We start from the raw sequence: 17,403 nt of genomic DNA on the forward strand, positions 1-17,403 counted from the left end.
CATCTACCAGATGCAGAGGTCAAAACGCTGGTTATAAGGATGATCAATGCACCTAGAGGAAGGGCAGATCAACTCAGTGAGAACTTCAATGAAGAGAGAGGAAAAATTAAACTGGAGATTAAAAAAACATAAAAAGGGATGAGTCAGAAATAAAGAATGCAGTAACTGAAATGAATAATACACTAGTAGGAATCGACAGTAGGTTAGGAAAGCAGAGAATCAAATCATGGATTTGGAAGATAAGGTAGCAAAATCACCCAATAAAAGCAGAAAAAAAAATCCAAAAACATGAAGATAATTTAAGGAGCCTCTGGAACAACATCAGATGTGCCAGTATGCACATCATGAGCATACTGGGAGAAGAGAACGAGCAAGGAATTGAAAAAAAAAAAAAAAAAAGATAGAAAACTTCTCTAATTTGGCAAAGGAAATAGATATACAAGTCAAGAACCCACACAGTCCCAAACAAAATAAACCCGAAGAAGCCTACACCAAGAAACATCGTAATTAAAATGCTCAAGGTTAAAGACAAAGACAGAATCTTAAAAGAAGCAACAGAAAAGCAGTTTGTTACCTACAATGGAGCTTCCACAAAACTGTCAGCTGATTTCTCATCAGAAACTTTGTAGGCCAGAAGGGATTGGCATAAAATATTCAAAGTTTTGAAAAGCAAGGACCTATAACCAAGATTACTCTACTCAGCATAGCTATCATTTAGAATCAAAAACCAAACAGCTTCTGAGACAAAAAAAACACTAAATGATTTCATCAACACCAAATAGTATTATGAGAACCAGTATTATAAGAATATTAAAGGATTTTCTTTAAGAAGAAAAAATAAACATCAAAAATATAAATAATACAATGGCAACAAATACATATCCATCAACAATTACTTTAAATGCAAATGGATTAAATGTTTGAATCAAAAGGCAGAATGGATAAGAAAATAAGACCCATACACATGCAGTCTACAAGAGACTCACTTTAGACTGAAAGACACACAGACTAAAAGTAAAGGGAAGGAAAAGATATTTCATGAAAATGGAAATTTAAAAAAACTGAATTAGCAATACTTATACCAGACAAAATAGAATTTAAAACAAAGGCTCCAATAAGAGACAAAGGACCCAGTGATTCCAGTTTGGGTATTTATCTGAAGAAACGCAAAATACTAATTTGAAAAGATGCATATATCCATATGTTCATTGCAGCATTATTTATAATAGCCAAGAAATGGAAGCAACCTAAGTGCCCATCGTAGGCGAGTGGATAAAAAGCTGTGGTACATGCTTGCAGTGAAATATTCGACTACAAAAAAAAATGAAATATTGCCATTTGTAACAACATGGAGGGTGTTGTGCTAAGTCAAACAGAAAAAGAAAAATACCGTATGTTTTCACTTACATGAACAATCCAAAGAAGAAAATAAGTCAATAAAACAGAAACAGGCTCAAGTACAGAGGACATTTTGATGGTTGCCAAAAAGGAGGTGGATGAGGGGCACTGGGTAAAAAGATGAATGGATTAAGGAGCACAAATTAGTAGTTACAAAACAGTCACAGGGTCTGTGTGTGCGCAAAGTGCAGCACAGGAAATACAGTCAGTAATATTGCAATAACTATGTATTTATTACCAAATAGATAATAGATTTATTGGGGTGATCACATCGTATGTAATAAAAATGTCTAATCACCGGACTGTATAGTGAAACTAATGTAATATTTTACATCAACTGTAATTAAAAATAAAAATATATTTAAAAAAATGCAGAGAGCAGAAGAGTAAGTTATCATTTGCGTTAAAAAGAGATATATATTCATATATGTTTTGATTTTCAAAGTAAAGCTCTGAAAGAATAAAACTAAAATTAAACAAAATCAGACAACAACAAAACTCCACAATAAACTAGTAAGAGCCGCTGTCTCCAAGAATTGCAAATGGAATGAGGCTCTGGGACGATTTTTCATTGTGTTTCCAATGCACTGCTTGAAAGTAACACATAAACAAAACAAGACAAAACAAAACAAACAAAACCTTGCTCTACTGCCTAAAACACAACTATATTGGGAATATAATTGGAAATTGCTTATGCTGACTTAGGAGGCCCTTCATCCTTCCAGCCCTCCTAGTGTTCCAACCTTATTATGCGCCAGTCCCTCCCAGGCTTGGCCTGCCTCTGTCATTCTAACCCTCCTCTTGCTCCTCAGATACAAAAGCAATTTCTACTCATAGCTTTTGCACTTGCTGTTTTCTGTGCCTCTCTCTAGCCCTTTACAGAGCTAGATTGCTTTTTATCTTTTGGTCCTAACACAAATGCCTCATCCTAGAGTTGTTTCCTAAAGCCTCTAAAATAAACTAGGTGCTGCCTCTTGCCATATCTCTGAGCAATACTCTTTTTATAGCAAAGCTTACAATAATTTATTTGCTATTAGTCTTAAATGTATGTCTCTCCTGCTACACTGAATTCAGTGAGGGAAAAGATCATGCCTATATTTTCACCAATGTATATGGTTTATGAAACTCAGTAAATGTTTATCAAATAATTAACCCAAAGGTCACAGAAGGTTTATAAAGAATGGAAAGTCTTAAAGAAAAACAGGCATAGTTCTAAGTTTCAAAGTCACGTAAATACAGGGTGATATATGTATTTTCAATTAAAATAGTCAATCTTGGGATTTATTTTTATCAAAACATTTAGAAGTTTGAAATACTTTAAAAAGAATAAAGCTCCTTCAAATTACAGCCTCATTAATGTAGAAATTCCACTTTAATAAAAATGGAAGACTATAAACTTGACTCAAACAAATAATCTCAATGATATATTATACATTTTTCATATAATATTTGTAGAAAGCACTTTTAAAGATGAAAAAAATTGCAGAGACAAAATTTGAGTCTTTTATCCTATTCAGCAAATGATTGTTATTAACTATAGAAAATTTTTCTTAATTTTAGTAGCCATGGTAGGAAATACAGATATTTTTTATATAGAGATTCAACCACTTGCTGGTAGCAAATGTCTTCTTAGAATATAAAATGATTTATCAAAGTTCTTGAAAAAGTTCTCTACCAGATAAAGAGAACAACAACAATGACAACAAAGAAACAAAGTCTTAAAAAAAACAGTTGCTAACCTGAAAATATTTAATATATATAATCTGTTAAGATACAAAATTATTAAAGATGCTATATAAAGTCACTTCTTTAATCTTTCAGTATGCTATATAAAGTCTTTCATTTTGAGTGCAGATATTGTCAAATGTGATACTGCTCTCTCATTCTGACACAGAATACTTAGGCAAATTTATATTTTCTAGCAAAGGTTACATTTTCTAGGTGTATTTATTAGGCTCTCAATTTCAGGCACAGCTGTATCATATTCTTCCTGGAATTGAAATTCATGCTCATAAATAAATACCAATGGCAATGTACTTCAGCTTTACAGAGAAGGACAAATAAAGGCAAATAAAGAACAGGAAAGTTCCCCATACACAAAACCTTGCTATAATGACAGTTTCTAATATTATTTTCACATTTTCAATGACAAGAGGCTATGCCGTTTTTAATATAAAGTACAATGCTTCAAAATGAATTTGTGAAGATGTTTTGTTATAAAGTATCTGAAAATAGAAAGGGAAATAAAGAGTACCTAAATGAGTAGAGATATATTAAAAATGACCAGAAAACTACTGAAGGAATGAGAAAAGAAAAAATGCATAATGGATTTTTCTGAAGTAATTAATTTGGCTCATCATAGAATGAGCACTTAACAAGAAGAAGAATGATTTCATCCTTACAAGTGTATTCAAATTGACGAAGGAAAAAGAAGAGAAGGCCAAAATAAATATGGTCCCATCCAGGTGACTCAGCAAAAACACCGTCTCTTAGGCCTGGAGGACCTAAAAGGTATTCAGTATTGTCCATGGTATTTGTCATAAAAGTGAAACTCTGTTCACATTATTTACCCTTGAAAGCTAATAAGGACAGCAAGAAGCTAGCATGTTTAGTTTAGAGTAATCACCACAAGAATCATTTAAAGATGACTCTTTAAACCAAAATATTGATCATTGGTAAGATCTACAAAGCTCTGTATGACTCGAGCCCCATTCTCTTTCTAACCTCACTTGCCACCCCCCCTCACCCTTCCTACAGCCATGCTGCTCTCCGGCAACCCCACGACGTCTGCAATGCTCATCCTCAACTTTTACTCAAACATCCCACCTTCCGAAGCCTCCCCGGCCTGTTAAGTCAGCCTCCACCCATCCCAGCAATTGCTATCTCCTCCCCTCTGTTTTATTTTCTTAATAACATTTAACTTACTATACATTTTACTTATATATCTAACATATTTCTTTCCCCACTAGGATGTAAGCTTCATGAGAGCAAATATTTTTTGCTTTTTATGGTGTCTATGGTCTGTTTTCTTCACTGTTGAATGTTTAGTACATTGTAGGCATTCTGTAACTGTTTGTTGAATAAATGAATGAATAACCTAAAAGAATAGCTAACCTTAAGTAGTTTTAAATAACATTCAATTTAAAGAATTGTGGTGTCTATGAGTAAAGTGATATACCTTCTCAAATACAAATCATAAGGTTTTTCATTTCTTCCAGAAATTTAGAAAGAGTCCAGGGTTTGTCTGGTTATTATTTCTCAATACACAATAAAAACATCTAGAAAGGAATAAAATTTATAAAGGAAAATAATAGTAGTATTGCAATATCTTTGGTTAATGCTAAAAGAGACATGTGTTTGGTTTCTACATAAAATACTCTGACTATGGTACACTTTAATGCAAAATAGAAAATACCTAACATTTTTACTTTAACTTTTGTTATGAATAAAATAAATATTTTTAGAGAGAACTTTCATTCAATCAATTTTCACCTGTCTTTCAATCTTGGAAAAATAGTTTGTGTTTAAATTAAATAACTGTATTTCTTATAATTCTGATAATATGAAAATCTCATATTAATAGGCACTGTCAGATTCATATACATTGGATAGTTTATAGAGAAAAACCTATTTATTTGTAGAAACAACAAGTAAAATTTGATTTTTTATTTCAGTTGAATTCACTAGTTTTCCTAGTCCTATTCACACTTTCAACATTTGCATCAAATATAAGTAGGCTTTCAAAAATAATGCAAATTTTCTTATCATTTAAAATATTACTTTAAACTTTATCTCTTAGTATTTAAGACTCACGTGTACAGTAACAAAACTTAAAAATGATAACCTAATAAAACAACAGTAAAACTACTCAATGCCTTAAAGAACTGCTTATTCCTGAGGAAGGACACGTATATGTTCCTAACTCCTATACTTACTTTCAATCATTAAGAAATTTCAATTACCATAAAGTCATTTTAAAAACAGGATCGAAAAGTAGAGCCTGCTCTATGCCTCAGAACCTGTTTTGTCTTGCTCACCAGGCTACCTACCTCCTCGCTGGAAGCAGTCGTATGTATAAGTGCCATGAGATGCTCAGAGTACAAATAACATATGAGCAATATTGGCTAGATGTATACAGTGCATCTATGGCTTACATGGACCTTGTAAACATGTCTGTTATATCAACATTGGTTCGTTAAAAGAAAAAAAACAAAACAAAACAAAACACCCCTAGGCACTTCTTTAACACCATAAAAGTCAAAGAGGCAATAAAGTAATAGTCATATTTTAGGTTTTACTTCTAATATCCTTTTCTGTGTTAATGTTTTTAGCATTAGCTTAACTTTTGGGAAAGAATATGTACAATTTGAAGGGAGTGGTCTCCCTGAAGAAACAACAGGGAAATGCTAATATCACATGGGTGGAATACCACCAGGTTGTCAATTTAGGTAGCATGTAAAATAAACAAAGTAATTTCAAACTGCTTTTTGTGTGCTTTTAGTATCTAGAGAAATGGTCACTTAAACTACTCTATCTACATTTGCTTTGGGATATCAGGCAGCAAATGAAACATTATGGCAACCCAACACATCATTTGGCTGAGAAAGAAATATCCATTTAAAGTTGCCATTCCTTTTAAAATATTGTTTTGGAAATATTTTAATTATATGACAATCTATTATCTGTGATACAAGATGGCAACTGAGCATATTTACTGTGCTTTTCATTAATGTAGTATAATTGAACTACAAAATAAAAACCAATCTCTAAGTTTAGATATTGTAACATCAGTTAATATATTAAAGTTACCCACTCTTCAAAAATGAAATACACAATGCACTATTTTATAATTATACTCATTGAGATTCATACTAAATTTGTTTTAAAAGAGTATTCTACTGACATCCTCAAACAACATGAAGTAATAAACTCTATGCAATTACGTTCTTTAATAATTTATTTGCATAATAAAAAATCCAGCCATGGAGCTGACATCATGTTATCATTTTTGGTATAAAATATTAATTTGAGAGTTACTATGTTATCCTTGCTCTTGAAGTCAACACTTACTGCTGTGAAGTGATATTATACAACTGACGATGGGTTAAATCTACATAAGGCGCCAGTTCCGATTTTGAGGGCTCTCTTTTAGCGGGTGCCAGGAGCCATGTTCCTTAATTTTTTGTTGGCACAATTTGTCCTTTTCTACATTTATGATGAGTGAAACAAACGCAGGACAAGTATCCAGAGCCAAACACTGGGAGTTCGTTATCAAAGGAACAGGGGCTGTCACTTGCAATACCTACTATAATAACCTCCTGTTGCAATAATGTCAGGTAGCTGAAATCAAGTCTCTTAAAATTACATAAAAATATAAAATGTCATGATGAATTGGAGGTGTAGAATGTTTATTTGTAAAGAGAATTTAACCTACTAACAGGAATTAGTCAAATTACTATAAAATTTAAAATGGAAATAAATAGTTAAAAGAAAAGGAATTCTAACAATGGAAAGATGTCTACTGAAAATTTAGAGATACTTATGAGAACAATTTTATTAATAACGTCCAGATTTCTAAACTAAAATCTCTAGACAATATAAACTATATGAGCTTAGTTCCTCTTTTTACAGCGTATCACAGAGATGAGATATATTTTGATGCTATCTCAAACCTGGTAGAAATTCTTCAATAATTCTAAAAGTTCCAAAGCCATATATCATTTTAAAATTAAGATAAGTTTGAGGACTGCCCAGGGGCACACGTGTGTGAGCTGAGGAATGTACCAGATAATGTAACATGAAATTAATTCCAGGAAGTTCTTAACTCAAAGAGAACATCCAGGTCAGAAAGGAGGAGGAAGTTATTGTACAAACCTCTAGAGAACACAAGAGTGAAGACTGACATTTTTTAAGCCTTGCTATAATTAATTACCTCTACCCCAGGATCTGCAGAGACACCATACTTAGAGGTTAATTTGCTTAAGCTTCTATTCCTCAGGGTATCTTGTGGCACCCTGATCAAACCACATATTTGAAAACAAATGACAGATGCCTGAACCATAAATATTCCTTTAATTCATGCTTGTCACTTAAGCTCATCGTTTCCTTCACTTGAATTTCTAAGTATTACACAACTTGTTTGCACAGTAAAATGGGGGTCTTCTTTTAGCATATTAGAGCTTTTTTGTTTGTTTTTATTTCAGTATTTCCTAGTTTCATTTAGAATGGCCTTTTCTTTGATTTTTCTTATCCAGTAACCCATTGCAAAGAAGTAAATATGGTATTTGTAATTCAAGAGGTGATTCAAATGAAGACAGGGTCATCTTAGGAGTAGTCACTCTAAACTTGAATTTTTCAAATGCTTATAATCTCTTCAAACATTACTATGGTTAAAATATATTTTGGATTTATGATTCCAAAGGGCTAAGTTATCTGATGAGAACAGGAGCATTAAAATCATTGCATAAATATGTTCTTAAAATGTCTTGCGTATTAGACACTAAGCAGTTCTTAAATTTTGCTTTTAACCTACCAGTTTTTAAATCTTCCTTTCATAGCTGGATCTCCCTAGAGAAAAAAAGTAACTCAAAAATTTTTTTTCTGTTTACTTCAATAGCTATTTACTTATCTGTGCACCAGGTTGAGAAATTATGGAACAAGAATTCATGTATTTGCCCTTAGGGTACCTTGCATAGACATTGGCTTGAATTTTCATTTGTATTTTCAATTCATAAAAGGATTATATATTCTGACCCACTTATTAACTGAATGATATAATAGAAAACAGCATGATTTCCCACTTGCTATTTAACTGATGTTGACAAGTCACTTTAAGCTCTCTATATTTCATGTAGCTTATTTGTAAATGAGGATAAAAATACTGCCTGGTAGAGCAAATGATGTAATGTTAATTAAAGTGCTTTGGCAACTTTAAAATTTAATGTAACTATAAAATATTGTATCTTATTCATACTGTATAAGAATAAAAACTAACAGATTCCTTCCCCATCATGCCTTCCATGAAAAGAGGAAAGGACAGAAAAATACTGTTTTAGAGTGGTCTGAGAGTTTGTTACGAAAGGTTTCAAATTTAAGAAAAATTTTTCTAACTACTATATTATAGGTTAGCGCTAAAATTCAAGGCCATTTAGCCACTTGAGTTCTACATGTAAGGAGAACTGAACTGAAGGCTAAATATTGGCTTGCCAAAAAGTCCGTTACGTTTTTTCCCATACGATAGCTCTACTAGTGCTTAGTTTCCTTTAACTGAATTCAAAACAATTTTGTTAGATTGTATTGTGACAGCTGTCATAGCAGCATGTTTAAAAAAAAAAAATCAAAATTGGTGAATTTTTGTGCAGCCATTTTAGTATTGCAGATGGAAGAAAATATGCAACACTTGCAGCATATTATGCTTTATTATTTCAAGAAAGGTAAAAACGCAACTGAAACACACAAAAAAAGATTTGTGTAGTTTATGGGGAAAGTGCTGTGACTGACTGAACATGTCAAAAGTGGTTTGTGAAATTTCTTGGTACTATTGATATTTTGGCCAAATAAGTCTTTGCTGTGGGGCTGTTTTATGCATTGAAGATGTTAAGCAGCACCCCGGCCTCTACCCACTATAAGCCAATAGCAGGAGAAAGCCGACATACTCAAAATATCCAAATCAATAAAGGTATTAGTGAAAATGAAAAATGTCTTTTATTTTATGGAAAGAATATAAAAAACTTTTGGGCCAATCCAATATTAAAACATACAAAGCAGTCACAAATAGTGGTGAAATGGGAAAAACTAAAGACAAACATTATACTTCCTAGTGTGTTCCCAGGTCATCCTTGGCTAGAGAAATTACCGGGCAGGATTAGAGAGTTAGGGGCTGGGGTGTTTCAGAGTTTGAGTTAAAGTTCTTCCTGGATTATAGCATTGTAATAAGTTACTTTTTTCTCTTAGCCAATTATAAAGCAAACATGATAATTATGAGGACACATAAAATTGTTTTGTATCGAGCACTCTAAGAGCTATATATTTATATAAATATCTTTAGATATACAGACATAATGTATACTTATATACAATCACAGTACATTTGTCTTTACAACAACTCAATTATTCTTATTTTAAAGGGGAGGAAACTAAGGCACAGAAGGGTCAAGTAAGTTGAGCAAGCTTTCAGCCAAGGCTGAATAGCCCTTAGACCTTTCTTTCTCCAAGAGTGATGCACCTGTGGGAGCTCGCTCTCTCTCTCCCCCCGACCCCACACACACCCCCACATTAATTTTGTTTTTAGAGAGAGGGAAAAGAAGGGAGAAAAAGAGGAGGAAAAACATCAATGTGAGAAAGATCGATCAGTTGCCTCTTGTACCCGCCCTGACCAGGGCTGAAACAGCAGTCTAGATGTGTGTCCTAACTGGGAATCTTTCATTTTGCTGGACAACACCCTACAAACAGAACCACACCTTGGGCTTTTAAGAGCTATAATGAAGCTCAGTTTACATACATAAAATGTATCCATCGTAATGTACAATTCTATGACTTTTGACAAATTTACAGAGGTGTGCGACCATGACTAAACCAGTTGGGAACGTTTTCATCACTTAGAAGATCCCTCATGCTTTTATACTCAATCCCCATCTAAACCCCCAACTCCAGGAAACCACAAATCTGCTTTACCTATAGGTGTCTTTTCTTGGCATTTCACAGAAATAGAATCATGTAACATATTGTCTTTTGCACTAGACTTGCTTAATTAGCATAAGGTTTTTGAGGTTCATCTATACTGTACCATTTATTAGATCATTTATTGCTTAATAGATTCTATGATATAAATATACTACATTGTTTATCTACTCATCAGTTCATAGACATTTTGGCTGTTTTCATTTTGAAGCTATTATAAATAATGCTGCTATTATCATCTACATACACTTTTTCTGTAGAGGTAGATTTTTAAATTTTCTGGGGTAAATACCTAGGATCGAAACTCTTAGTTTATATGGAAAATTTATGGCTAGGTGTGGGACATTTTGAGAAATGCGAAACTCTTTTCCAAAGTGGCTGAGGGTTTTGGCTTTCCCACATCTTCATCAACGCTTACGGGAGTTCCAGATCTCCATCGCCGCCCTCTCCAGCCTTTCGTGGCCCATGCAGCTATGTCACTGAATGCTGGAGTGGAAGGGAGGAGGGGGAGAGTGAATGGAGAAACGACAGAGAGAGAGATCCTTACACTTTTTCAAAGGCAACCAAGTGTATTTCATTTCTATTCTGTTTTAAATTTTTTTTAAAGTTTTTTTGAGAGCAGTTTTAGTTTACAAGAATGTTAAGAAGGTACAGGTATTTTGCCTATAACATGTGCCCCCCACAGTACAGTCTCCCCTATTTATCAACATCCTCCACCAGAAAGGTATATTTGTCACAAGCAATGAATTTACATTGACACTTTATTATCACTCAAAGTCCACAGATTACATTAGGGGTCACCCTTGGTGTTGTACATGCCATGGGTATGGACAAAAGTAAAAAGATGTTTATCCAGTATTATATCACAGATAGCAGTTTCACTATGCTAAAAATACTCTGTGCTCTGCCTCTTCGTCCCTCCCTCCCTCCCACCCACCTTAATCTCTGGCAACTGAACTTTTAACTACTTCCACAGTTTCCCCTTTTCCAGAATGCAATGATTGGAATCATACACTATGCAGTCTTTTCAGATTGGCTTTGTTCACTTAGTAGTATGCATTTCAATTTCTTCTATGACTTATCATGAACTATTTCATTTTAGCAATGAATAATCTTCCAAATGATTCATTTATTCACAGATTATTTATCCACTTATCTAGTACAACACATTTTAGTTGCTTCCAAGTTTTGGCATTATGAATGAAGCTGCTATAAATATCTGTGCGCAAGTTTTTGTGTGGGCATGAGTTTCAACTCCTTTGGGTAAATATTAAAGAGTATGATTAATAAATTATATGTTAGAGTATATTTAATAAGAGTATGGGTAGTTTTGTAAGAAGCTGCCAAATTCTCTTCTATGAACAAAGACAGTTTTAGTTCTTCCTTCTCAGTCAGTGTACCTTTTGTTTCCTTTTCCTGTCTTATTGCATTAGCTAGGACTTGCAGTAAAATGTTGAAACAGAATGGTGAGAGAAGCATCCTTGCCTTGTTCCTGATCTTATTGGGAAAGCTTCCAGTTTCCTACCATTATGTATGATGCTAGCTGTAGAATATATATTCATATATATATATATATATTCATCTCAGGCTACATATATATTCATCTGTGTGTGTGTGTGTGTGTGTGTGTGTGTGTATTCATCTCAGGCTGAGGAAGTTCCTCTCTATTCCTAGTTTACTGAGGATTTTTTTTTTTTTTAATCATGAGTGAGTGTTAGATTTGGTCAAGTGCTTTTACTTTATCAATTGATATGATCATGTGATTTTTCTTTTTTACTTTGTTGATGTGATATGTTATCTTTGTTTTTGGCAAACAAACACTATAGATTTTTAAATGTTGAAACCAGCCTTGCGTATCTGGATTAAATCCTTGGGTTAATACACATATCAGCTTTTCATCTTGTAATGGAAATATTTTTTACAAGGACTTACTGCTATTTTGACAATTTATGTTTACACATTCTTTTGTGTTCATTGATGAGAAAGGGAAGGGTACATAGGACTATATTGACAGGAGAATAAAGTAGAGAATGGGAAGAATTTGTTACTAAGGCTTAACTTGAAAATGTCATAAAATTATGAGTCCATTATTCTTTAATATTTTAGCCCAATTTTTATGATATGAGCATGTGAGATATAAATGTTTTCATAGAGATTTCAAATCTGTGTCTTAAACACGTACATTCCATATGATCCACTCATTCTACTTCTAGGTATTTTCCCTAGAACATTGAGAGCCCATGTCCATCCAAAGACTTGTACAGGGATGTTCAAATCAGCCTCAGTTGTAGTGGCCTTAAACAAAAAACAATCCCAAAGTCTATAAACATCTAAATGGATAAGCTGTGGTATATTCATGTGATACAATTCTATTTGGCAATAAAAAGGAATAAATTATTGATACACATTACAACATGAATGAATCACAAAAAAGAATTCAGACACTATGATTCCATTTATATAAAATTCTAAGAAATACTAATATATAGTTTCACAAAGTAAATCGGTGGTTGACTGTACAGGGAGTAGAGAACGGCAGGAAGAAGGGACTAAAAAGAGGCATGAGAAAAATTAGGGGGTGATAGATGGGTTCATTGCTTTCATTGTGGCGATGGTTTCAGAGGTGTATACATATGTCAGTACAAGAAAGTGTACATATATTATGTAAAAAACATATTAAAATATTTTTATATTCCTTTAAGTTTCTTCTTTTAAAATGTGTAAACAGTAACAAAGAAAATCCTTTGCAGTTATTACATATTATATTTGTAACTCTTATAAAGATTAAATTTTACCTCTGCTCATATTTTTCACAATGGGAAGATATAAAATGAAGGTAAATTAAAAATTTATTCTACTATATGTTTGATGTTATCTTTGTGGTTGGCAAAAATTGTTAACCAAAAAGGCTGGAAGTACTAAAAGTCACAAGATACACAAATTCCAAGACATTAGTTTTTTTCTTTGTTCACACATAAAATTAGTTCATAGTTCATAAGTGACCAAAAGCACTATGGGATTATTAAACACCACCAATCAAGAGTATGTGTGGTAATGTACAAAACTTAGAAAATAGTACATGGTGAACTATGTATAAAATAGTACTATAATATTATAAAATCAACCAAAGTAGGCTATTTTTCTAAATAGCCTTTTTCACATAAACATTATATATAACTAAATTCCATGTTTAACTGTACTATAATAAGTTATTTTCTCTTTTTAAAAAGGTTGGTTGACATTTTCTAAAAATAGCAAAATATTACAGGCCATAAAAATGTCCAATATGTATACAAGCTCTTTGTCATCAGGAAAACGTTAAATCAAAATCCTTGGAAACATTACCAGGGGAAATCAAAGAGACTGAAAATATGAAAGTAATGAAACACAACACTGAAATGTCACCAGAAAAAGCTCTGCAATGAGGTTACCTGGAATCAGTTCCATAATGATGTAGATGGGTTGTCTCTGTGTGCAGACGCCGATAAGCTTGACAATGTTGGGGTGATCATACTGCTTGAGAATTCTGTAGGAGAAAAAAGTATAAGAATAATTATTTAAACAATAAAGCATTAAGTTAGGATCATAAAGAGTATACACAAGTAGAATATACTTTAATTGATATAATTTGATGTTTAAAACGTCAATATGAACCTAATTATGATAAATGGGATATGTGCAAATTTGTATTAATATTGGCAACATATAGGTACAAATGAAACAACTATACTTAATTCAATTAAATATTCACTTAAAAATTATTAGCCAGTTCTGAATGACTAACAACCATGCTAAATAGCAATAATTTACTTATTCCAAAATATGCAGAACTCCCTAAAGCATAGTTGAAAAGTATCAGTGAACTCAAAACTGTAAATTGCAAGGGTAGTATCTTTTGGTTTAATTTTGTTTTATGTACACACTTGACTTAAAATACATAAAAATAAGAATCCAATCACATTGATAAATACTATAGGGTAATCCCTTCATTAGATTTTGTAATAAATGCTTTCTTGATGATTATAATTAATTTCAAAATAGTAAGCACTCAAAAGTTTTGAGAAAGCTGGTAAAAGGTTAACCAATAACTTGAGTCACGGTGTTTCAGTATCAACTTAAGCTGAAGCAGGAAGACTTAGTTTGGCTAAGGCAAAATTTCAGAGGGCTATAAAATAACAGAGACTCATCCTTCGGACTCCAAGCTTGAGTTACAAGGAAATTAGGTTCCCTCAGAGGCCTGTCTACCTTGATGATTTCTATTACCAAATTTTAAACCATATTATCCTGTTGATATAGTAAAAATTCCACTCAATATTTGAAAGATGCAGTTTTCTTAAGAGAATGGAAAAAAATAACTCTATTTGGAGAAATAAAAAATAGTTTACATACATTTTGTACATGGACAACTAAAGCAGAGATAGCTCTAAGAAACATGTTTTATATTGAAAATACAGAGTGGTTTATAAATGAAATGATAAATGGGGAAGAATTCTAGAAGTGAGGGAAATATTCTGACAATAACTATGAGTTTGCAACTTCTACAAGGAATTAAAAAGAAGTTTTAGAATGTTTGACTTTAATACAAAATATCATTCCTGAGTTGGGAAACTGCTTAGTAAAGAAATTCCATAAAACATCCAGCCTGAACTCCAATAATATTAAATATCTCAATATATAGCTCTATCATCTATTAAAGGACACTTAAGAGCTTTACATGGACATAATTTTCATTACTAAAATAAAACAATCTCACTTTAGAAAAGTAAACTATTTTGCAATAAAACAATAAAATTAGAAAGCAAAAAATTAGATATTTTTGAAAATGGATATAACTTGCACCATAAGAATACCTGTGAATATCTATAAAATAATAAACCTATGAATTTCAATTGTAATAGCACATCTTTAAATTTATCAGAGTATATTTTCTGAATTACCAATAATATACATGAAAAGGTTTTCAGTTTTACTCTATAGGCATTATTTAATAAATGCATCACAATAGTTTATTCCATTTCCATCAATAGTTATTTTTAGATAAACAGAGAAACATACATTAAAATCTCTGTGTCATGGTACTTAGTTCTCTCATTGCCATGTACTGTCATTGTCATGTCCTCTGTTTTCCATGACACTTTATAAAGACTTCAATTTCATACTCTGGGTGATGGAGACACACATCCCTCTGACACAGACGCCCTTGTCCCTCCCTCCCTTTATACCAACAAGCTATAGATTCATGCATTCTCCTCCTCTCCCATTTATCTGTCCGTCCATCCACATCCCGACCATGTCTATCCTCACTCTGCCCAAAGCATCTTTTAACTTGTTTTCTGTTTTGTTGTAGAAACCAGATGTTACCATTAACAGAATAGTTTTAACTATCTGCAGTACAGGAGTAGCAATGTGGAACATTAAATTTTAGCTAATAATAGGAAAGAGAAGACGATCCTCCAAGAAGATCTATTAAAAACAAAACAGTTGTAAATTTTGGAACAAATGCCAGACAATAAATTAAAGAAGACATCTGAGGTTCTTAGAAAACAAAACTAACAGATGGGAAAAAAGAATCAAGTGATAATATCTAAGTAAGGTAGAAGAAATGAAATTACATATCTAAACATTTATAAATAATTTACATATATAGCATACAGTAATTTTTTATAAGGGAACTCACAACTTTGCATACATATGCATATATGTATATGCATGTGTGATAAAAGCAAATTGTAATACTGTTTAAAAAACTTAAAGAATACTCACTGTTTTTTATCATCAAGTTCTTCTGACTATGAATTGCCTAAATGATCTATAGTTTAACTCAAGAACAGAAACTTTTTGTTTCCACATAGTATTAAATGGTTATTTATGAGGGCTCTGAAAGTGCTTATACTTGAGAAAATCATAATTTATAAACTTACATTTCAGTGAATTGCTTATATTATAAATACATATTTTATATAACTTTAAAGAACTCACTTGGCTTCTTGTAAAAACTTTATTTTCAGTTCCTGAGGAAGATCTTCTTTACATGTTTTAACAGCAACAGCAGTTTTATCCTTTAATACGCCCTTATATACTTCACCAAAATTTCCCTGAAAATAAAAATACATTTATTGTTTGAGGTATAAGACAGCCACATAAATCTTGAATTAATCAAAGTACTGTTAGCATTATTCCGAGTTTGAAGTGGAAATAAAGATGGGAATATTACTCTTACCAATCCTCCCACCTTGAAATTTACTACCCTAGATATCAGACATTTGGGGGATTGATGTTTGAGAACAATTGAGAAGGAAAATGGGGGAAAAATTAAAGAAAATAGGGCAAAAGGAGAAACTCAAATTGACATTATCAGAAGTACATAAATTTCATTCTGTTTAGGCCTGTTATTATCTGCATTTTATTAAATGTAAAGTGTTATCCATTAATGTTTAAAGATAAAGTGGAGATTCTGTGGTGTGGCTGTTGGTGCTGAGCCACACAGTCATATCGACTGGAGAGGAGCGAGCGAGTAAGAGAAGAGGGGGGCGGCAACCGAGCCCGGGAAGATGAAGGACTGACAACAGCCACTCTGCAGGTGCCCCTTCTCTGAGGGAAGGTACTGGGGAAGAGGAGGTTCTCACCCAAATGGCCATGTCACCCGTGATGCAGTCATTTCTATCACATGTATGAACTCCTAACCTCATTTTATGGCTAAAATGTATTTTGACTTAAATGCTTAATTTGTAGTTTAAAGTCTTTTTCTTTTATTATAAACACAAAACTTTATAGAGAAGGCTTACAATGCTAACAATTATTTTTTAGTATTCTCTTCAAGTTTTTCTATGTATGCTTATATATTTTTTATGAAGCTATAATTATAATACGCAAGCATTATAATATGCTTCCATGCTATTGTTGTTGAGCAAGAAAGTAGCTGAAGTAGGAGTCTGCTAGTTACTGAGTTTTGGAGCTCTAAGATCAATGTAACTCTTAACCAATAGTTCAAGAAATGTAAATTTCACATGTTACTAATAAATAACTTAAAATTATTAAAAGATAATATTTTGAATACTTTATTAAATCTTAATTTTTAAATTTTCATTTTACTTAGCTTTTAAGTATATGTAAATATTTAATAAATAGTATTCATTATTATTAAATCTAATATTCAATTCTTAAATATTTATTAAAAATAATTATCTTCATGAAAAGTAATAATAATATGAATACTATAATACACATTCATCATAAGTTAGAAAAAGGAAAATTTGAGCTTTTTATTTTTTCCTGTCTGTTATCCTCAAGGCCACCTCCCTACCCCTGTGCACAATTATCAGATCA

General features: G+C 32.4%; 1 protein-coding gene across 1 annotated transcript in view; it reads right to left on the reverse strand.

Moving 5' to 3' along the window:
* The window catches only part of FER (FER tyrosine kinase), a 399,396-nt gene that overhangs the window by 119,272 nt on the left and 262,721 nt on the right, over positions 1-17,403 (reverse strand). Inside the window, exons 16-17 of the mRNA XM_054589991.1 lie at positions 16,057-16,172; positions 13,509-13,603 (exon numbers count right to left, since the gene is read on the reverse strand). Coding sequence (XP_054445966.1) covers positions 13,509-13,603; positions 16,057-16,172 — 211 coding nt within the window. The remainder of the gene's footprint in view (positions 1-13,508; positions 13,604-16,056; positions 16,173-17,403) is intronic.

This window comes from Pteronotus mesoamericanus, unplaced genomic scaffold (assembly GCF_021234165.1).
Source record: "Pteronotus mesoamericanus isolate MK-2021 breed Mesoamerican mustached bat unplaced genomic scaffold, CSHL_Meso_final scaffold_167, whole genome shotgun sequence".
In the NCBI taxonomy this organism is placed as follows: Eukaryota; Metazoa; Chordata; class Mammalia; order Chiroptera; family Mormoopidae; genus Pteronotus; species Pteronotus mesoamericanus.